The following is a 22,931-nucleotide window of genomic DNA, read 5'->3' on the forward strand; positions in this document are numbered from 1 at the left end:
GGCTGCAAATGGCCATCCAGAGAGAGCCCCCCCCCGTGCAGATGTGGACACAGCTGTGTTCCTGTAGCCGGGGCCGGATCTAAACTTGTCGTGGCCCTAAGCTCTAGCTTGAGTGAGGCCCTTCCCTCTTCAACAAATACTTTTAAATATCTACATGCAAAATACGGGCTGTACTATTAAATGGAACAGAAGAAGAGCCCTGAGGCCTGGATCAGGCTGTTAGACAAATAGTCTTGGTCTTTCTTCCTAGGGGCAGAGGGTGACCCTATGGAAAGGAGGACCGGGCTCCTGTATCTTTAACAGTTGCATAGAAAAGGGGATTTCAGCAGGTGAAGTTTGTATATATGGGGAACCTGGAAACAAAGCCCTATGAAGAGAGACTGAAAGAACTGGGCATGTTTAGCCTGGAGAAGAGGAGATGGAGGGCAGACATGAGAGCACTCTTCAAATACTTGAAAGGTTGTCACACAAAGGAGGGCCAGGATCTCTTCTCGATCCTCCCAGAGTGCAGGACACGGAATAAGGGGCTCAAGTTAAAGGAAGCCAGATTCCGTCTGGACATCAGGAAAAACTTCCTGACTGTTAGAGCAGTACGACAATGGAATCAGTTACTTAGGGAGGTTGTGGGCTCTTTCCCACACTCGAGGCCTTCAAGAGGCAGCTGGACAAGCATCTGTCAGGGATGCTTTAGGGTGGATTCCTGCATTGAGCACGGGGTTGGACTCGATGGCCTTGTAGGCCCCTTCCAACTCTGCTATTCTATGATTCTATGAAATTCCCTGTTCATTGCCACAGTTAAAGCTGCAGGAGCTATACTTAGGATGACCCTATGAAAAGGAGGACAGGGCTCCTGTATCTTTAACAATTGCATAGAAAAGGGAATTTCAGCAGGTGTCCTTTGTATATAAGGAGAACCTGGTGAAATTCCCTCTTCTTCACAACATTTAAAGCTGCAGGAGCTAGTCCAACACTCTGTTAACACAGGGGCCAACAAGGCAGGAGATACACACACACACCCATGTTCCCCAGCAACTGGTGCACACAGGCTTACTGCCTCAAATATTGGAGACAGCACACAACCATCAGGGCTAGCAATGTTGTAAACTCTTCCTTTCTAACGTGAGGCCCCTGGTAATGTGAGGCCCTAAGCTGTAGCTTGCTTAGCTTGTACGTAAATTTGCCCCTGCCTGTAGTAGCTGTGTGGTGGTATTGAAAATGTGTGTTGTTTAAATGAGTTTAAAATACAAAACTGCACATGTCCAGAGAGGTTTTTTCTCTCTCTCTCTATTTAAATCAGGGTTGGCAATCAGTTTTGTTGCAGTACTTCTAAGGTATCAGGAATGTAGAAGCATTTTTAAAACATGGAAAAGGGGTCAGAGGTGAGAAGACAAATGTTACTTGGGTGTTTCAGAACTAAAATAATAATAATAATAAATATACATGGGCCATTTAAACGCTTCCCCCGCCCCTCCCAAGACAATTAAGACCAGGGTCTAAAAGTGGGTGTGCTGAGCTGGAAAGAGGCTTTTAAGTTTCACAGCACCTTCAACAGGCAGAAGTTTGTGTACTTAAAGAAGCTTATAGTTTTGATGAGAGAATCAATGAAAGAATTCCAATGTTTTATTCAGATTGCCCTAACTTCTGTATCCCAAGAACCCACAACTACCCAGTGTTCACTATTAGCCAAGAGAAACCGGTTAGCAGTCAAGACAGCCTTTTTGACCATAGAAACAAGCTACAGTAAAGCCAAAACTGTGATGCACAGAGACCACGAAGGAGAACCTTGAATATTAGGAACAATTCAGAACCCAGAATTAGAGGGAATGTGCTATACCCATGGTTGAGGGGTAGGCATGATAGGGGATTGAGGGGAGACATGAGAGCACTCTTCAAATACTTAAAAGGTTGTCACACAGAGGAGGGCCGGGATCTCTTCTCCATCCTCTCAGAGTGCAGGACACGGAATAACGGGCTCAAAGTTACAGGAAGGCAGATTCCGGCTGGACATCAGGAAAAACTTCCTGACTGTTAGAGCAGTACAACAATGGAACCAGTTACCTAGGGAGGTTGTGGGCTCTCCCACACTAGAGGCCTTCAAGAGGCAGCTGTCAGGGATGCTTTAGGGTGGATTCCTGCCTTGAGCAGGGGGTTGGACTCGATGGCCTTATAGGCCCCTTCCAACTCTACTATTCTATGATTCTATGATTCTATGAATAAGTGTAACTGGAAGATACGATGACCCTGTTCTACTGTCCAAATAGAAGAACAAGGCCACACATATAAGGCTTTTATGCAAGGGTATGAGAAGCAAAACCATTTATATTTTTTCACTCCATACATTGGCACTTTAAAAAGGCTCCCTCATCCACCCACACACCAGAGAAATTACTCAGGAAGCAAACTCAAGATTGTTTGTCCTTGCCTTGGAACACCCACTCACCATCCCACCATACTTGTGTCCTAAAGGTGGTTTAAAGATTGGCAAAGAGATGAACTTTTCCCTTCACTGGTTTCCCTTTTGACCTCACTGTTTACAACTCTCTCGCTCTCCACCCACCCACCCGGAATTCTCCATAATACTTCCTACATCTAATGATTTGGGCTATAGTCCCTGAAAGCTTATGCCAGAATAAATGTGTTAGTCTTTAAGGTGCCACAAGAGGCTTGGTTGTTTTTGTTAGGAACGGGGTGCTCTGCCTGATCCACTGGTGGAACATAGAGTGAAATCTCAATGCCTGTCCACTGAATTCCCCACCTAGGCTTTCTCAAACGAGTAATCCCAATCACCCACCTCACTCCAACCATTCTTCTCTCTTCCCAGTGGCTAGAGACTTGGTTTTTTTGCTGAAAGCCAGGTTTTGCTGGATTCTGAGAGATGCAACTGGTTCTCTTCTGGAAGGCAGATTTGGTAGTTTGCAGCATGATTTCAGAGCCTGTGGAAATCTAGTTTCTCTGCCAACATAAAATCTTACACATAGCAAACCTCTGGATTTACACAGCCAGGCCCACTTCTCTACACTAGAACGTAAAAGATCTCGGAGACTCTGGACTGTGGAGCTTTGGACCTATTCCTGCCCTTCAGGCTCAGTTTGCCCTGTCTGTAAAAGACACTGTGGGGGAAGCTGCATTACACGTTTTCCCTGCTTAGTAGCCGTGCTCATCCTGGACATCTGGAAGACGACACAGCTGTAGATTGTCTGTTTTAGTAACTAAGGGAATTGAGCCATCTCCAAGCCCTCTTCTCTACCTTAGCCTGAGTTCCCTCCAAAAACCTCTTTCTAGCTCAGCACACCCACTTACTTGGGAGGGCAGAGCAAAGGTAGGCCCCAGGCCCTAAGTGTAACCCTTAAGACTACTTATTAAGAAGTTCATAGAAAAGACCATTTCAAGAAAAATAAATAGTTCCCCAAAGAATTCCTTTTGAAGGAAAAGGATAGCTGATCCAATTGCCTTTGGGGGATGATTTTAATCAAAATATATTGCGGTTTTAATGATTTTTTTATTCTGCAGGAAGAAACTTTCCAGTTCAGTACTTCCCTGAGTTTGCCTCTTCCTATGATCTCTGACGTCATCGCTTCATAGAATCATAGAATAGCAGAGTTGGAAGGGGCCTACAAGGCCATCGAGTCCAACCCCCTGCTCAATGCAGGAATCCACCCTAAAGCATCCCTGACAGATGCTTGTCCAGCTGCCTCTTGAAGGCCTTTAGTGTGGGAGAGCCCACAACCTCCCTAGGTCACTGATTCCATTGTCGTACTGCTCTAACAGTCAGGAAGTTTTTCCTGATGTCCATCTGGAATCTGGCTTCCTTTAACTTGAGCCCGTTATTCCGTGTCCTGCACTCTGGGAGGATCGAGAAGAGATCCTGGCCCTCCTCTGTGTGACAACCTTTTAAGTAGTTGAAGAGTGCTATCATGTCTCCCCTCAATCTTCTCTTCTCCAGGCTAAACATGCCCAGTTCTTTCAGTCTCTCTTCACAGGGCTTTGTTTCCAGACCCCTGATCATCCTGGTTGCCCTCCTCTAAACACGCTCCAGATTTCCCCCAAAGCCATCCCTCCAAGCTATTTTGGAATACTTGATTCATGTTATCATTTGGTAGTCCAGCCTTCCTCAACCTGGGGTGCTCCAGATGTGTTAGAGTCCAACACATCTGGAGTGCCCCAGGTTGAGGAAGGCTGCGGTAGTCGGTGTTGACAGAGCTTGCCCACCAACTCAAAGACAGATCAAAAAGTCTACACCATGCACTCATCCCCGCCCCCTTCCAGGCAATATTCCTACCTAAAGCAAAAGCAGGGCAACTATTTTCCACCAACCTCCAGGTAAGAGCGAGCTCCAGCTGCTGGCGCCAGGTCCAGAAAGAGATGGAGACCCGAAGCGGCTTCCTGCCAGGACCATGCCCACTGAATCTGCCAGCTGGTAAATGCCGGTCACTGTCCTTGGTTGCTTTTGGAGTCTGCTTCCTCCACTAGCCAAGCTCCTGCTGACAGGCATCAGCCAGCCCCAGAGCCAGAGGAGAGAGCGGGTGGACTTGCCATGCTGAGAGGACACAGGGGGGCTGGATCGGGACACCTTCCACCTATTGCTACTTCAGCCACAGCAAGAGGGAGGAGTGTTGCCCGTCCCTCTTGGCTCCCAGATGTCCTCATCCACTCATCCGTTTCTCAGCTCCTTGCGGGAAGAAGAGCCCGCGCCCGGGTTTGGCTTGCAGACCCGGCCGTCCTGCCTCCTGCACCACTGCAGGAGCTGAAGGAGAAGTGGTGCAAGAAATCCGGAACGGGGGGGGGGGGGAACCTGCAGCTGCCAATATGCACAGAAGCAGCAGCCCTGGAGCGGAGGGGCCGGGAAGGACTTCTGTGCCACCTGCTGGAGCGTCCTGGAAATGAAGCAGCTGAGGAAGACCCCCTCCTCGCCACTCGCCTGGGGAGGGGTAACCTCTCTCTCTAGGCCAGCCTTCCTCAACCTGGGGCGCTCCAGATGTGCTGGGGCATTCTGGGAGTTGTAGTCCAACACATCTGGAGCGCCCCAGGTTGAGGAAGGATGCTCTAGGCTGTGCTGTCTTTGGACAAGGTTGTGGGGGGCATAACATCCTATCTCTGAAGGTAGTGAGACTCTCCACCTGCTGTGAATACCCTGGGTGGCTTACGTTACTCCATGAAGCGCCACGGATATCGATGGGGCGGCATACATTTATATCTGCACAGCAACAAATCCCCCTCGCACATCCCACTGCTGACACCCACCTACCCACCCACCCCTTCACTTCTCTCAGCTCACTGCCATTGCCTCTCCTTTTTCTCTCCTCCTTCGGGCAGGGATCTGCTTCCTTTACTAATGCTACTCTGTGAAAAAAAACCCATGTCCATCAATTGTGCTGGAAAAATCAACAATAATAACTAGGTCTTGTAGTTAGAAGTTAGATTTCCTGAACGCTTTCATATTCTCTGTACTCCCTGTATTTATTACATTATTGCTCTGTTTTAAAATGGTTATACAATGCTGCGGAAACTAGTTTTATGGGGTATCTAATAAATACAAATCACTATTCTTATATTAGTTCAAGAGATGCTCATGGTTTGGTTAGGATAAAGAGAAGATGCACTAGCATTAGTCCAGTGGGAGGCTGCTTGGCCCATAAAAGAGGGCTGACGTGGCAGCCACCTGACCAGGCTTATGGTCCCACGCCCGTGGGCTTTTGTTTTCCATTTCAAAAACATCTTCCACTTTCATTGGTGCCCTGACCTCTTCTTATATTTTTGCTGTTGGAGAAATGCCACACGTGGAACTGTCAGGGCAGGGAGGCGCTTTGGATTCAAGGTGACGTGGCTGGTGATACAGTGGCACTTGTGTGGGGATTGAATGTGAAAAGCCCCCCCCCCCCGGTTCAGTTTCCCAGTTGGCCATGGAGTTTGCTGCTTGGCCTTAAACAAGTCCCTGGCCTAGTCTACCTCACAAGGCTATTGTGAGACTAAGCAATGGATCGTCAGCGACTCTGTTGGTAGAACTAACTCAGCCAAACTACCCCGGCTGAATGGTGTCCACGGTTGCCATTACCCACCAGGATTCTCCGATGCTCCACCTGAGAAGTAGCTCAATGGCTCTGTGCTGTAGAGTAATTTTGGGAGCTCTTTCGGTTATAACGCTCTTGTTGTTGACTGCAGGGTCCGTGGTGGTGGGAGAGAGCCGGGGCAGCGTCTGTCCCCCGCCCCACCCTCGCCGAGGCCAGGGGTTCTAAAACTGCTTGTTATGCTTGAAGTTCTAGAAGGCGGCTGCTGGAATGCTTGTTCCAGCACCGCCACCCCGTCACTGTGGAAACTCCTCCATCTGAAGAGCAACAAGCAGCCCTCTGGACTTGCCGTTCCCTGCGTTTGGCCAGTAGCAGCAGCCAGACCGAAAGATGAGACAGGCGCCGTGCTAGGAGAGACCACCGCCTTGTGTCTTACCCTCCTTGCAGAGCTGATGTGTTTATCTGGATTCCGGCCCCTTTGGAGTTTCCTCCAGCCCAGGTGCCCTCGCTGCCCCTCTGCCCACCTCACTAGGGCGTCCCCCTCCCTCCAGCGGCTGCCGCGCCATGAAGAGTTTTTCTAAGCGCGAGGCCGACAGGAGGACATTCCTGGAGCAGGTTCGGGAAAGCAAGGAGAATGGTTACCTCCTCTCTTCCAAGAAGATAGGCTCGGGGGCTTTCTCCAAAGTCTACCTGGGCTATGCCACCCAAGAAAAAATGATGCAGAACTACAAGCTGGCCTCAGACCTCAGGAGCAAGCGACACTCCATGGTGAGCGGAAGGACATGGGAGGGGCTCACCCACTTTCGGAGGGGGGGGGATGGCGCCACAGGTCACGGCCAGCAGAAGACACACACCCCCGCCATGACGTTGGTGGCTCTCCTGCTTCCCAGGAAGGTGCCCCCGGCCGCGTGGGAGCAGCGCCTTTTCCTGACGCTTTCTTCCCAGGGTTCCTATAATGTAAGCCACAGTGTTGTGCACCCTTCCTCAGCTTGGTGCCCTCCAGATGTGTTGGACTTCAGCTCCCATCATCCTCAGCCATCATGGCCACTGTTGGCGCTAATTGTCTGACACATCTGGAAGGCCCTGGGTTGGGGAAGGCTGATCCAGTGCGTGAGACAGACCATGAGCCCCACGAGCGTATCCCGGAGGGGGGTGGCACGTGTGCCACATTCACTTCATCTAGCTTGGTTCTAGAGCCTGGAAGGGCCTGTATGCTGCTGCTGCCCCAGGAAAATGAAGCAGGGGCTTAAACAGCAAACTCTTGCTGGCCCCAGTCCGTGCCTCCCTCCACAGCCTCCCCTGTTCTTCAGGCCCAGCTCCCGCTGCATTGCCATGGCTCTGGGGCTGGGACGCCCTGGCCTGCGGCCTCCCGTTTGTGCCTAAGCTTGTCCATGCGTGGTCCTTTGCCTTGACTGCTGTTGGCTCAACATGGACTCTGAGTCACCGGGAGATAGCTTTAGTGGGACTTGTGATGGGGAGCAGGAAGGGAACCAGCCCTCACGTCTTTATTCTTCAGGCTGCCTCTCTGTTCTTCAGGTATCGTCTCATGAATGGCTTCTCTATCAAAGCATTTTCGAACCGCTTCGCCTTTTCCTTGACTGTCACTTGACTCTTCTTCACCCCCAACCTTCTCCATCGCTTTCTTGTCAGCTAAATGTAGATTATAAACCATCCGCACAGGAACAAGAATACTTTGATATTTCTTGCAGCACCGGGTGCACTGATGGCATTAAATAAATGATACCTGGCAATAGTAGCACTGGACGCCAACGCTCAGTCTGGCTAATACTACTTACTGATTTACCTGGTACAGAAGGAAACTTTTTGTACCTAGTCCCAGGTAAACTTGCACCTTGTCATGACTGGGTGTTGCTTCCCCCCACCCCCACCCCCAGAGCCTGAGGAGCGTGTGTTGAGCTGGGCTCTCGCACCAGGGCCTGGGTTCCACCGGCCCTGTACTCCTGGGAAGCTTGTAGGCAAAGGACTCCAGAGGACTGCCTGGGCCTCTCTAGGGTTACCACTGCAGGTGGAGGGTGGGGCCAATGTAGTTTCCTGTCCAGGCAGATCACTAGGGTCCCACCTGATCTGGCCTTCTATAAGCGCTGGGTGGGGTCAGGGCCGGTGCTACCATAGAGGCCAATCAGGCAGCCGCCTAGAGCGCCAAGCTAAGAGGGGCGCTGCACAGCGCAGCACTCACGCATGTTGTTGGCTGTGAGCCGGCCCGGCCCATCCCGAGGATTCAGCTGGTCCTGGGCGGGGGAGATGGCATCCCGCGCCCGCCCAGCTGAAGTGAAGCCAGGGACGCTGGGATGGGGTGGCTCCACATTCAGACTTCCACCCAGAAGCCGCCCTCCCAGAGCCGGGAGGCTGCTGCCAGTAGAAGAAGAAAAAGCACGTGGCGAGCTCGACCCTGGCCCAAGCCAGCCTCTGCCTTACTCCCGAGGAAAGAGCACTGGGTCACCTCACCTCTATCCTCAAACAGGCCGCAATGTCCAGGCAGGCGGGCAAGTGGGACTCCCTCTCCCTTCCCCCAGGAAAGCTAGGGACTTGTGGACTCCTCGCAAGGCAAACTCTCCTGCTTCCCGATCCTGCGCACGTGGATCAATGGGACTTGCATCTGAGAAAACATTGCACCAGGAGGCACCAGTGCAGCCCGATCCGCCTATGCCTCCTTACTCGGAAGCCTTATTCCCCCGAGTAAACGTGCGGAGGGGATCGGGACCCCAGGATGCATAGCGGGTTGCGTTCGCACGGAAGTAAGTCCTGGGGAATTCCAGACGGCTCAGTCCCAAATTGAAGTGAGCCAGTCCCGGCTCTCCATTCAGCGCACACGTTCGGACTTCCGCACAATTTGGGCTGTGTGTGCAAGTAACTCGCCTTGCCTAGGGCGCAAAATAGTCTGGCACCAGCCCGGGGTGGGGTGGGGTGGGGTGGGGCATAGCTCTGTGGAAGGCACCTACTTTCCATGCACAATGCGTCCACTTAAAATGGCCTCACATAGCAGCACTGGAAGAGGCTTCTTGCTTGAAACCGTGGAGAGCCCATCGGAGTAGATGCAGGACCAGTGTTCTGACTCAGTGTGAGGTTGCTTCCTATATCCCGTCCCAATATGCAGCTGCTGCCTCAGGCCTGGCTCCTCAGTCTGAGTGCTGCATTGGCTAGGAGGACCACCTGACTCCAAGTTACCACACCAGCTCCCAACACTTACTCAGAGGTAGGAGCTGCAAAGGAAGAGGCCAGATCAGGCATCAGAGCAGCAAACCCTGGCATTGGGCCCCAGGACCTCCTCCAGGACCACAGAGGATGCAGGAGCACACAGCTCAGCTTAGCACAGAGCAGCTTTGACCAATGCCAGAAGCTGTGAATAAGTCCAGATAGAACCCTGTGTGGGCTAGAGTACCACTGCCAGCACCGCATGCAACCTCCCTGCCTCTGCACAGACTCCAGGCAAAGGAGGAAGGGCTGCTACAGGGATAGCTGAAGTGGGGTGGTGGGAGTGCTTCCTTTCTCTCACCCCCCCCAACTCTTTGCTCAAGAATTTCTCCCTAAGAAATATTTCCCTGCTGTTGCTTCTTGACCAATTGACCCTCTCTTCCCTTAACACTTTCACCTCCTTGGGAATTCTTAACTGTTCCCTAATTTTCAACAGCTGTCTTTCTAGTCATGAATGTGGCACAGATGTAGAAACAATGGAACCCATGACCTAGGGGGCGGTGGACTCTCCCACCCTCGAGGCCTTCAAGAGGCAGCCGGACAGCCATCTGCCAGGGATGATTTTAGGTGGATTCCTGCATTGAGCAGGGTTGGACACGATGGCTTTAGAGGCCTCTTCCAACTCTACGATTCTATGATTCTATGACAGTTCCACTTTCCATTTATTTCCTAGAATCATAGAATAGAAGAGTTGGAAGGGGCCTACAAGGCCATCGAGTCCAACCCCCTGCTCAATGCAGGAATCCACCCTAAAGCATCCCTGTCCAGCTGCCTCTTGAAGGCCTCTAGTGTGGGAGAGCCCACAACCTCCGTAGGTAACTGATTCCATTGTCGTATTGCTCTAACAGTCAGGAAGTTTTTCCTGATGTCCAACTGGAATCTGGCTTCCTTTAACTTGAGCCCGTTATTCCGTGTCCTGCACTCTGGGAGGATCGAGAAGAGATCCTGGTCCTCCTCTGTGTGACAACCTTTCAAGTACTTGAAGAGCGCTATCATGTCTCCCCTCAATCTTCTCTTCCCCAGGCTAAACATGCCCAGTTCTTTCAGTCTCTCTTCATAGGGCTTTGTTTCCAGACCCTTGATCATCCTGGTTGCCCTCCTCTGAACACGCTCCAGCTTGTCTGCGTCCTTATTCTGTTCATCCACTTTTGTACTGAAAATCCAGCAGATGATTTCCAATTTAATGCAATCGTAAGTCAGGCAGTGGCAAACAGGATGGCCACCAAGCCTTTATGTTAAAGGTGTTCGTTCTCCTCTTTAAAAATTCAGAGTAGGGCTCCACAATATTTAACTTCCTCTTCAGTTATTTCCCATATTTAGTTATTTCACATATTGGTTCCAAAAATCTACAACTATTGGACGTAATTGTCACACATCTATATAAGAATATGTTAATTTAATGCTTATTACCATAAATCTACCAAACCAATTTTGCTCATTTTTGTTTTAAAGTCAAGACTTGTCTCAGTCTAAAACGACTCTGTTACCTCCCTCTTCACCCAACTCCCCAAACCTTTGCATATCAAAGTTTCAAGGAAACCTCTCAGACATAATGGTTGAATCTGAAATCTACAGGAGTGCGTAGGTCTTTCAACTAGTGATGATTATGTTCAGGAGGATAGTATTTGCTCCTTCCTTCTCAGGAAGTTGTCCTTAAAACAGGTAATTTTAGATAATTGGCCCCATCAGCCTGAAATGGGGAACTATCCAGAGTGCTGAAACCAAACACTTCTGCGATTCCAACCAAGAATATAGTGATTGCTGGTTAGAACCATTGTTTGATATCTTTGTCCCCTCAGTACCCGTGGAAGAAGAAAGGGAGCTCACCAGTATATTAATCGATGAAGAGACAGATAAGCTTTAAAAGGTGTTCTTAAATCAGCTGTTTTAGGTGCAGCATTTTGGGCTTCCTCTTAACTTTAACAAATGATAGCATGTAGAATTCCTTTACCTGTCTTAATAAAACTGCGACTGAAGAAGAGTCCTCCAACTCAAAATATATATTCTAATTTTAGTTCCCCTTCTGAGTCTTCCTCTTCTCTTACCAAGAACTTAAATCTCTTTTACACCAGTTCTATATAAAGTAAAGTAGGATGGGGCCTCTTTTACCTTCAGTTTCTTTTCACTGCCTGATCTGTATGTCTTTCTTGGAGTTCTTGTAATGAACAAGTGTTTTAAGATGAGCTGTTCCCACTGAGGCCTTTCAATATATCCTGCCCCCTACATCAGAGGTGGGAAGAATTCAGATTTACGGGATCTTCTCTGGTTTTTTTTTTTTAGTAAAACTCCAAAACTCACCAACCATAGCCTGGTGCAAAAAAAAAAAATGCATTTAGAATTATGAACCTGGTGGTTTGTTTTGAGGACTAGAACTAAATGGAGCTCACAATCTCTCCATGCAAAAATCTACTGCTGGTTACTCCAAGCTTTTTTCATATCAACAGTACAAGGGGTGGGGGTGCAGGAGAGACCATTTTGTTGCTGCTCTTATGAAATAACTGAGATATGGGGATCCTTTCCAATCTACTGCAAAACACCCAAAGTTCTACCCCCATAGATCCAGCCTTTGGCCTCCATAGTTTATGTTACTGAGGTAGACACTAGGGCTGTGCTCCGCTTCACTTTGGGTCGGAGAAGCAGAAGGCGAAGAGGATCGGGGGGCAGCAGAGCGTCACGGAGTGGATCGAGATGAAGGCGGATCCTTCGCCTCGATCTGGAGCTCCAAAAGAAAGGTAAGTGGGGGCTTACCTGGCGCTGCCGCAGTCCATGTGGTGACAGCGGCAGAGCCAGGTAAGGGGGCAAAGGGGAGGGGGGCTTACCTGCATCTGTCGTGGTCCGGTGGTGGCTTCAACTGAGGATGAGGCTCAAACCGGAAGACCAGGCCGCAACCGTGGCCTGCCCTTCTGCTTTGAGCCTTGGCCTCAGGTGACGCTGCTGCCGGAACACGACGGACGCAGGTAAGGGGAAGGAGGGGGACCTTACCTAGCGATGGCAACACCACCACAGTCCATGCGGTGACGGCGGCAGAGCCAGGTAAGGGGGCAGGGGGGAAGGGTCTTAACTGTGTCCATCCGTGGTCTGGCCTCGGGCTCAGTTGAAGCCACCTCCGGACTGCAGACGGACGCAGGTAAGGGAGGGGGGCCTTACCTGCCGCCACCGCTGCTGCGGAGCTCCATTTCGGATCTGGAGCTTCGCAGCAGAGCGGAGTGGACTGTAGGCGGATCGACGCCGGGCAAATCGGGGGCGGAGCGGAGTGGGGGATCCATGCACAGCCTTAGTAGACATTATAGCCCTTGTTGAATGGGTGGAAGAACTTGGGACTAATGTGGACTCTAACAGCAAGGTCAGAGTCCTAAATGCTCCTCATGGGCCTGGTCTCAGAGTGTGTTGGTTTGGCGTATCTGCACAAGAGACCACAGCTTCCACTGAAATCACCCTTTGTGACCGGGATGCCTTCATTAACGATGCCAAACCTAATCTTATCTTGGTCTGGTACTACAAGGGTTTGTTTGAGCAGAGAAGGAGAGAGAGAGAGAAAGAGAGGGGGACTTTGTGGCCGTATTTTATTATTTTTAAACAACATAAACCTTAAAACACAATGCACATCTCTGATAAATTGTGAACAGGGAATGCGTGAATCACTTCTATAGTCCACAACTCTGTGTGAGCGCGGGAAAAGGTGCAGAATGCAGCTTGTTGATCATCACAGATTGGAAGCAAGTTTCTAACCATTCTGGGAGTGAAGATAAGCTTGAAAATATATGAGCAATACCTAGTGAAGCCTCAGAAGTTTTCTTCTGTGCTGCCCAGAGAGTTTCGGCTCTTGAGCGGTATAGAAATGAAATAAATCAATATTCTCCTGACTGCATGTCGTTTCCTGGGGATGCACATCAGGGGGAACACAAGAGGCAAAGTCCACACGTTCCACTGGGCAAACCCCAAAGAGAACAGCCCCTGTAATGATCCCACTTTTACGGAACAGGCCCGTAGTCCATTCATTCTTATTTGAGGTCACTACAGAATTGGCAGGTGTGTGTGAAGCCTACAGAAGTTTGCTGCAACTGTCCTGCCCTGATGCCATTGCTACCTCTCCCTAAAGCAGCCTTCCTCAACCTGGGGCGCTCCAGATGTGTTGGACTACAACTACCAGAATGCCCCAGCCAACCTGGGGCGCTCCAGATGTGTTGGACTACAACTCCCAGAATGCCCCAGCCAACTGGCTGGGGCATTCTGGGAGTTGTAGTCCAACACATCTGGAGCGCCCCAGGTTGAGGAAGGCTGCCCTAAAGTCTCCACAAAGTCATGCACTCCTTTTAGGGATACTGCCAAGGAGTTGCGTTGCTGGAGGCAGGCGGGGAGGCAGGTGGCGGGCGCTCATCTCAAACAATCGGCAGCACATGAATCCTCTCAGACTCCACACACAGACTCATAGAATCATAGAATAGCAGAGTTGGAAGGGGCCTACAGGGCCATCGAGTCCAACCCCCTGCTCACGGCAAGAATCCACCCTAAAGCATCCCTGACAGATGGTTGTCCAGCTGCCTCTTGAAGGCCTCTAGTGTGGGAGAGCCCACAACCTCCCTAGGGAACTGGTCCCATTGTCGTACTGCTCTAACAGTCAGGAAGTTTTTCCTGATGTCCAGCTGGAATCTGGCTTCCTTCCCTAAATCTGACTCAATTTACTCTTCTCCCAGGTTGCTATAAAGATCATCTCAACGGGGGAGGCACCTGTAGAATATACCAAGAAGTTCCTCCCAAGAGAAATCTACTCCCTCAATGTTACCTACAAGCACCTAAACGTGGTGAGTCTCTGCTGTGGCCTGCCTGTGGGGAGTGGGCCGGTGCCTTCAGGGGAGCACCCTCAAAAGCAGGGACCTCTGGGAAATCACTGGCTTCCCTAGCCAGGCAAGAAGGGCTGCCTGTGGTCCACACAGAGCTCAGCAGGCCGCAAAGGCTGCGCTCCAGTGTAAACGTGAGACCCTCCCCTGCCCCCCTCCGAAGGAATGGAGAGATCGTGGGAAGGACAACCAGTGTGGTCAGGAAGGGAATCAGGCAGGTAGATCCCAATGACTGGCGCAGCTCTTTCACAACCTGTGAAGTGTTGGGCAGCAAGTAGCCAGGGACAGTTGCCCAGCTGGCTTCAGCAAGGAATGGTTTTAAAGGACCACTTGACCCCATGCTAAGAGATGCAGCGGTAAGTGGGGTGGGAGCAGCAGGGGGTGTTCGGGGAATCAGTGGCCCTGCAATGGAAACCACTGACGTTAACCAGGCAGCTGTTCATCGACAGACGATGCTTAGCGTGACTAATGACAAAAACAGCATCTTAAAAAGCAATCTAAATCACCGCCTGTCCTTCCGTCCCAAATTTGTCCTCCAAAAGCCCCCAGGATACACGGATTGTGCTCTGCACTCTAATTATGCACACAGCGCACTGGCAGACACAACCCTGCCCTGTCTATGGGCATCATCCATACTTTTCTATTCATATTTAGGAATGGGAATTCACATACAAGCAGCATATCAGTGGCGGCAAAGAGCATGCGCACGTTGGAAGGGCTGCTTTTCTCCACAATACACGTGACAGCAGGGCCCAGCGTTTGCCTGCTGGATGCGTCCAGGTTCATTCACAGGAAGCCTTAGCCATTTCGGGAGTGACTTGACGTGTGTGTGTGTGTGTGTACCTGGTAGTGGGTTAGGATTAAATTATTTTTGGAAATTCTTTGGTGCAATGTCTTGTTTTGTATGATAGGAGGTCTGACCACTTCAGTGGGCCCTGAATAACTTGCCCCATTGCTTATCCAAGTGGGGCATCAACGTCAGATTCCTTACAGGGCTGTGACCCTCCTGGCCAAGATCTCTCTTTTATGGACCAAGCGGTCCTCATATATATAACTGTGGCTCCTCCCTGACAGCAACTGGGAACCTGATTTAGATTCTACAGACCTTATGAGAAATTTTAATTTCTGCATTGGTGGCTTTGCAAAAGATTGTTGCGGGGTGAGGTGGGGGTCCCTTCTTTTCAAACTGAAGCACATTTTCCTGCTGAATAATTTTTCAGGTCATCAATATTCCTTTATATCTATGTATTATGTAATACAGTCTGGTGCATCAATACTCTTTATGGCTCACTGAGTATTAATATTAGGTTCCTTCTATATATTTGGTTATTTATATTAAATATTATCTTGATAAAGCTCCCTTCCCCCCCCCCCCCAGTTAGTTTCATTGCTTCTGTTATTACTGCTAGCCATGTAGACAGCTGTGGCCATTTAGACGTGTGTATGTGCATGTGCGTGTGCCCTTCCTATTGGCCATTTCACATCCTGCACCTGTGTGGTGCTCAGGCCGCTGTGCCCGAGTGCAGACAAGCGTGCTGCAGGAGACGTGAACTGGCCAGGTCATGAGCTGCCTGATGGGGCCCTCACATCCAAGGGGTGATGTTTTGGTGCAGGAGGACTGTCACATCCATCCCAGACCCACACGGCCATGGCAAATACTTCGAGCAGGCTCACGATGCCATATTAAGCTGGCTGGGGCAGGGGTAGGTGGGGCAGGCCCCCTGGGCCCCGCCCTCAGTGAGCCTCGGTTCTCCCGCAGATCCAGCTCTACGAGATGTACCGGAACACCAAGCGCACCTACCTGGTCCTGGAGCTTGCCTCCCGTGGGGACCTCCTGGAGCACATCAACGCCACGTCCGACAGGAGGGAGTGCCCTGGGCTGGAGGAGGAGGAAGCACGGAGGCTCTTCCGGCAGATTGTCAGCGCTGTCGCACACTGCCACAACGTGGGCATCGTCCACAGGTGAACGAGCCGTGGCCAGGCAGGGAGAGGGGGGGCGGCGGGATTGTCTCGGGGTCTAAGGACACCTCCAAAACCAGAGGCAAGAGCTTGACGGGGCTTTACCCAAAGTCCCACTCTGGACAAGGGCTTCACCACTGAGGCCTGTGACACAGTGAGTTGCTCTCCGGCTTTCCACAAGCCAAACCGGAGACTCACGAATAGGAACATGCCGGCACATTCCACATGATTTCCTGGACACTGCTTAACGCCCCACAAGGGTGCCCAGGTTCCCCCCCTCCGCAGGAAAGACAAGGGCTCATTCCCCAGAGCGTTTCGAAGTTTGCGTTTGTTCTGGCAAGTGCCAGGAGGAGTCTGGATCCTAATCAGCAGAAACCAGCTCCAAAGTGCTCTTATCTGAGGGTTCAACCCGTGATGGTGGTGGTATCTCTCTGTTGGAAGTAACTCTACTCAGGAATAAGCAGAGTTGTATTAGAAGCTTCTCTCAGTAGAAACGCAGCAAAGACCCAATAAAGCTCAAATACTTGGTTAAGTTGAAAACAGAGCTTTTACTGACATAAAGGTTGAGTGAATAAATTACAGCACACACATACTCACAGCAATCACATCTGATAACAGCAGTAGCAGTAATGACAATGGTAATGGTACACAATACAGAGCTTATAGTGCAAAAACTGTACAGTCATCCCAGCCACTAATTGACTAAACATCCCCATGCCACCAATAATTCAATAATTACACTGTCCAGATGGCGGCCTGGACATTTACAAGTATTTCTCCATGTTTCTTCATGTCTTCTGCCAATGGGCATGCTAAAGCTCAGGAATAAAGTAGAACTGATCCATTCCAGGGTCCAACACTCTCCTGGGTCGGTGCGGCTCCCATCCTGCCCCGGCCAGCTCCCTTTGGCTGATAAGCTGCATGTCTTCCGTCTGCAACTCCAGCAGGCCAAGCTCACCGTAAAAAAATAACCCGCGTGATTACGCCACCACCGTAAACGGGTGGTGAGATCAATGCCATTGGCAGGGTTTCGATTCCTCAGAGCAGATTCCCGGTGTGCAACACGTTTCCGGCCCGAGTCAGCAAATGTCATTGCAACGTCTGGCTCTTTCTACCAGCTCCACTTGTCTGTGCTCACCTTGGGTGTTGGTGCATCTGCAGAAACAGAGCGGGGGGGGGGGGGGGAACGCCTATGCCGGTCAGCAGGTGCCATTCCGCTCCTTTTACTGTTTTCGTTTCCCTCAGAGATTTGAAATGCGAGAACGTTTTGCTGGATGAACGTGGCTTCATTAAGCTGACTGGTGAGTTTACTTCCACGGAGCGGGAGGGGGGACCTGCTTCCCCTCATCCCCCATCATTCCTTTACACTAAGTGAGCCCAGGGTTCAAAGCACGACAGCGAGCCGTTCCAGCCAGTGAGCCACTCCCAGAGGGTCTCATCATGACATCCCCCAACCTCAACAAAAGATTATTGGACTGCTAACATCAAATCCTACTTTCGCCTCTAAATACAAGACCATTTGTCCCATTTCAGTACCATAACACAACAGCTCACCTCCCAAACATGAACATTTTCACAATTTCAGTGGGATTCACTAGTCACTCTGGGTTGTATCCAGACCAAGGCATGCTTAGAGTAGACCTGGTGAAATCAAGGGGACTTAAGATAGCCATGAATTACTAGTTCAAAGCCCTAAACGGTTTGGGGCCAGGTTATTTGAAGGAACACCTCCTTCCATATGTACCTGCCCAGACCTTAAGATCATCCTCAGGGGCCCTTCTCCGTGAGCCCCTGCCAAAGGAAGTGAGGCAGGTGGCTACTAGGAGGAGGGCCTTCTCCGCTGTGGCACCCCGGTTGTGGAACGAGCTCCCCAGAGAGGACCGCCTGGCACCTACATTGTTTTTTTTCCTTCGCCAACTGAAGACCTTTTTATTTTCTCAGTATTTTAACACCTAATTTAACTTAAATTTAAACTTTGCTGTTTTAATCTCATATTTTAACCTATATTAATTTTTGCTGTGTGGTTTTATTCTGGTTGTGCTTTTTATATTGTATTTCGTATGTGTATTTTAAATTTGTTGGTTGTTTTTATGCTCTTCGTGGTTTTTAATTTTTGTGAACCACCCAAAGAGCTTCGGCTATTGGGTGGTATAAAAATGTAATAAATAAATAAATAGTTATTCATTTCAGTGAGTCTGCTCTAAGCATGCTTAAGTCTGAATCCAGCTGATGGCGAGATATATGTAAAAAGAGAGAGAGAGCCAGCAGCTAGAAGTGGTATTCCAATGTGTTTCCACCGTTGTAGCAAGGGAAATTGTACACTTGACACCTTCATGATTTTGCTCAGCAAAGCTGGATACGCCAGTAATTGCAAGCAAACTGAAGCGGAAGAAGTTGTCCGTCCCTTGATAAACGTATCACCAAAACATGTTGGGAGCATCTGCCGCCCTAGCAGTGATCTCTTTTTAGTGTGTGCTTTGACACCTTTTACAGCTGTTTTCGAACTCCTCGGCTGCTGCTTGCCTTGCAAGACCCAATTCCCAAAGCAGTATTGGTTGGGAGGAAAACTTGGGTAGGGATGAAGTAGCTGAGGGATGCGGCACAATGGCCCTGAGGGAGGCGCAGCTCTGGCCTTCACCTGCCTGTCTTCGTTGCAGATTTTGGATTTGCCAATCGCTATTCCCTGAAGAACTCCTTAATGAACACATTCTGTGGCTCCGTGGCCTACACCGCCCCCGAGATCCTCATGAGCAAGAAGTACAATGGGGAGCTGGCTGACCTATGGAGCCTGTGAGTAGCACTGGCGGGCCAAGGGAGGGAGAGGAGGTCAGCGGACTGGCTAGTCCTGAAGCGGCAGGGAGGAGACCGGCTGGGCACCAGGACCTTGTAGAGAAGGGGGGGGGCTTCCTCATGGGTGGGAGCAAGGAAAGCAAATGCTCTTTGATGGACCTCCCCTTCCCCCCTCCCAAAGGCTGGCTGGTGAACCCACTGGATGCTGGTCCGGGCATCCTGCCAAGGGCAGGCCGAGGGGTCCAGCGCTGCCCCACGTTGCTGGCGCTGCCCTAGGAGCTCCGCCTGGTGACAGCCCCTCTCTGCCCTTTGCTCCCTTGTGCAGTGGGGTGATCCTCTACGCCATGGTGACAGGGAAGCTCCCCTTCAAGGAGCGCCAGCCGCACAAGATGATCCACGTGATCAAGCAGGGCCTGGCCTTCCGGCAGCCCATCTCACCAGGTACGGCAGCGCAAAACGCCCGAGGAGGCTCAGCTGGAGCTGCCACTGCCGCCGCTGCTGCAGCCCCACTTGTGGGAACTCCTAGCCCAAGAAGGGGGGGAGGCAGGTGCCCCGGCACCGGAGCTGTGCTTCTTCGCAAACAGGAGTGGAACGGAGAGCATTCTGCCATCCCAGAAGGATTGGCACAGTCCTGAAAGCTGAGAGCAAGATGTGCCAGGCTTGGGGGGAGGAGGAGGAGCAGCACTTGTGGGGGGGGGCTGTCCCACACCCCAGCCACCTTGACCCTGCCATTTTGGTGACCCAGAGCCCACCGATTGAGCCCAACGCCACGAGGCCAGTGCAGAGGCATGGAGCGGGCTGGCCCTGGAGGCTGCATGTTGGCTGCAGTCCTGGGGCCTTGAGCGCTCAGGCTGGTGCTCAGCCCCCCCCCCGCTTTTCTCCAACACCTCAGTTGGCTCACGGCTTCTACGTGTCGCCTGTTTGGCCACCACCTTCTCACTCTGGCCCGAACAATGGCGGCAGTGGTGGTGTGAAGGAGGCGGCTGGGGCTGCTTCACTTCAGCTCATGCCGTGCAGTGCCAGTGCCGTGTTTGAGGGCCTTCAGGCAAGGCGCCCTCCATGCCCCCCCCCCGGAGTCTCCCTTCTCACTGCCAGGGTCACCAGCTGCTGCTGCTGCTCCTCACGGCTCCCACTTGCACGCTTGACAGGCAGAGAGACAGGAGGCCGTGGCATCGCCTCCTGCCCACCTGGGACTCCTTGTCTGGCCCAGAGCAGGAGACACGGGAACAAGTAGGATGCCAGAGTGAGGAGGAGGAGGAGGCGGAACAAGCCCGGGGGGCTCCTGCCCTTCCTTGCAAACCCCCTTCCTGCGACGGGGGCTGTCAGCAGGTGCCCAACCACTGCGGCAGAAAATTGAGCGTCGTTCACATCCTAGTTTTCCTGTGTCGAGACCTGTGTTTGGTCCTCGTACGGACGCTCGTGTCCAGAGTCCCAGTGCTGACGGAGCCCCACAGCCCGGCCAGAATGAACCCTCCAACGGCCGGACTGCCTGGCGCAAGAAGGGCGGCCCAGCAGCCCCCGCCCTGACTGCACTGCAGGCATCCCCTTGGAATCCAGACCTTGCAGGGGAAACTCTGGGGAGAAGGTCTTGGCTCCCGCGCAGCTTCATTGGGCAACCCAAGCACACACCGCCTGCCTGAGCTCTCCCTTGAACGGCTTGGGCGGTTGCCGCAGCCCTGGGAAGTGGGGCCCACGGCTGCCAGCTACAGCAGTTGCAGGCGCAAGGCCCTCGTGTCCTGGAAGGGATGCTGGGGCAGCAGCCATGCTTTAGGGTGGATCCCTGCATTGAGCGGGGGGTTGGACTCGATGGCCTTGTGGGCCCCTTCCAACTCGACTCTTATTTATTTATTTATTTATTTATTTATTTATTACACTTATATACCACCCCCATAGCCAGGGCTCTCTGGGCAGATTACAGAAATTCTAAAATTAAGATAAAAACGAGTATACAAAATTTAAAATTCTAAAACACAGAACATATACACATAAAGCATTAAAAACCATTAAAAAACTAAACATGTGGGTGATTACGATGTGCCACCACATGCCTGGGCAAAGAAGAAAGTCTTAATCTGGCGCCGGAAAGATAGCAGCGTTGACGCCAGGCGAGCCTCGTCAAGGAGATCACATAGTCTGGGGGCCACCACCGAAAAGGCCCTGTCCCTCGTTGCCACACTCCGAGCCTCTCTCTGAGTAGGCACCCGGAGGAGGACCTTAGATGTTGAATGTAGTGACTGGGTATATTCACGTTGGGAGAGGCGTTCCGTCAGGTATTGTGGTCCCAAGCCGTGTAAGGCTTTATAGGTCAAAACCAGCACCTTGAATTGGGCTCGGAAACATACAGGCAACCAGTGAAAGTGGACCAGAGCAGGTGTTATATGGCCGAACCTTCTGGTTCCCGAAATCCATCTGGCCACTGCATTTTGCACGAGCTGCAGCTTCCGAACCGTCTTCAAAAGCAGCCCTACGTAGAGCGCATTGCAATAATCTAACTTGGAGGTTACCAGAGCATGGACAACTGAAGCCAGGTTATCCCTGTTCAGATAGGGGCGTAGGTGGGCCACCAACCGGAGTTTGTAGAAGGCACTTCTAGGATTCTCCTGCCTGGACAAGGACTCCCAGCCCGCTTTTGTTCTCCTCCCTGCTCCAGAATGCCAGAACCTCATTGAAGGCCTGCTCCAGTTGAAGCCCGTAGCCCGCCTGGGGTTGCAGCAGGTGGCCACGCACCGCTGGATGCTGCCCGCCACGTCCGCCATCTTCCACCGGGTGATGAGCTCCATGGGGGTCCATCCAGAGTGCAACATGAGCCAGGAAAAGTCACAAGTGGCCCAAGGTACGCGCCCCGGACGCCAACTCTCCTGCACGGCACTGGCCCCTTGAAGGAAGCAGACAAGGGTGGGCCAGGAAACAGGAACCCCACCCCCGCGCGCCACTCACTGGCTTCAGCACGCCCAGCTTCTGCCTCTCTGGGCAGCCCAGCTGCGATGGCAGCAAGCCCACCCACCCCCAACAGGCCTTGCTCCCGAGAGGCTTTGGGCGTTCCGGCAGTCCTGCCTCTTCCCATTTCTTTGGGCCGAAGTCGAGAATGAGCTTGCTACCAGGTGTTGGCGGGGGGGGGGGGGCGCAACGTTATTCGTGTAATCTTAGGCAAATGTTGCCAATGTACAGCCCTCCTGGGGTCGACAGGAAAAGTAGCCAGGCTCCTCTCAGTAGGACTCGCAGCCCCTGAACTCTCCTTCCTGTCTCAGCCCTGCAACGAGGGGGAAACAGGAGGCCTCTGGCAACGTAAAAACCGCCTTCCCCAACCGGGTGCCCTCCGGAGGGCGTTGGGACTGCAGCTCCCAGCATCACGCCCAGAGGACACCTGGTTCGCACCACACCTGGAGCGCGCGAAGCCCCCCGGCCCTGGCTGTTCTGAGACCCAGCCTGGCGCCTCCACGATCCCACAGAAAGTAACGTGGGCATTGGCCCCTTTTCACCGCTGGGCCCATGGGAAGCCCCCGCCCCGGACGCAACTGACCCCGTTCCCTTTGCAGGCGAGGCCGGGAGCTCCACGTCGCAACTCCCGGGCCTCGAGAGCCCAGCCAAGACGCCCGAGGGCCCCGCGAAGGAGGCCAAAGCGCTGCCCGCGCCCCGCGCCTCCTCCGCCACCGGCGCCTTCCCCGCCCGGGCCAAGGCCGAGAAGAAGGGCCCCGAGGCCGCGGCCGCCAACTGCGTCCTCCAGCTGCCGTCCCCGCGCAAGACGGAGCGGCCCCCGCGGCTCTCCCTGTACCGGCCCAGCCTGCTCACCAGCCTGCAGCCCTTCCACCACCTGCCCAACTTCCGCAAGCCCGGCTCGGGCTTCTCCACCAGCGCCTACGTGGCCAGCAAGCGGCTCGGCGAGAAGGTGCCCGCCCGGGCGGCAGCGCTGGGCAGCGGCGGCGGCTCGTCCAGCCTCTCCAAGCAGGCGCACTCCCTCTACACGCTGACGCCGTGCCCGTGACCCAGGGCCCCCCATGCCCCCCCACACTCCGGTGGCTCGGTAGGTGGGGCCGGCCAGCCAGCGCCGAAGGACGGGACGCAGCGAGCACTATTAAATATTATTCAGAGTCCCCCCGGGCTGCCTGCTGACGTGTGTGGGCTGCCC

General features: G+C 52.3%; 2 protein-coding genes across 2 annotated transcripts in view; one reads left to right on the top strand and one right to left on the bottom strand.

Annotated features, from left to right (window-relative positions):
• The window catches only part of MROH1 (maestro heat like repeat family member 1), a 77,957-nt gene extending 62,075 nt beyond the window's left edge, over positions 1-15,882 (bottom strand). Inside the window, exon 1 of the mRNA XM_063131251.1 lies at positions 15,858-15,882. The gene's annotated coding sequence lies outside the window, so the exon portion shown is untranslated. The remainder of the gene's footprint in view (positions 1-15,857) is intronic.
• LOC134401907 (testis-specific serine/threonine-protein kinase 5-like) lies at positions 6,570-22,787 on the top strand. Its single transcript, XM_063131253.1, has 8 exons — positions 6,570-6,773; positions 13,913-14,020; positions 15,816-16,018; positions 17,261-17,316; positions 18,673-18,805; positions 19,131-19,246; positions 21,456-21,638; positions 22,342-22,787. Exons 1-8 carry the CDS (start codon positions 6,570-6,572, stop codon positions 22,785-22,787), a joined length of 1,449 nt encoding a protein of 482 aa, XP_062987323.1.
• The last annotated feature ends 144 nt before the right edge of the window (positions 22,788-22,931 follow it).

The sequence above is a fragment of the Elgaria multicarinata genome, chromosome 7 (assembly GCF_023053635.1).
Source record: "Elgaria multicarinata webbii isolate HBS135686 ecotype San Diego chromosome 7, rElgMul1.1.pri, whole genome shotgun sequence".
Taxonomy (NCBI): Eukaryota; Metazoa; Chordata; class Lepidosauria; order Squamata; family Anguidae; genus Elgaria; species Elgaria multicarinata.

Excerpts from the sequence above, each read along its gene's own strand:
- LOC134401907 (XM_063131253.1), top strand. The coding sequence starts at position 6,570 with ATGAAGAGTTTTTCTAAGCGCGAGGCCGACAGGAGGACATTCCTGGAG. Across the intron at positions 14,021-15,815 it reads CCTACAAGCACCTAAACGTG|ATCCAGCTCTACGAGATGTA; the intron begins GTGAGTCTCTGC and ends GTTCTCCCGCAG. Across the intron at positions 19,247-21,455 it reads CCGGCAGCCCATCTCACCAG|AATGCCAGAACCTCATTGAA; the intron begins GTACGGCAGCGC and ends TCCCTGCTCCAG.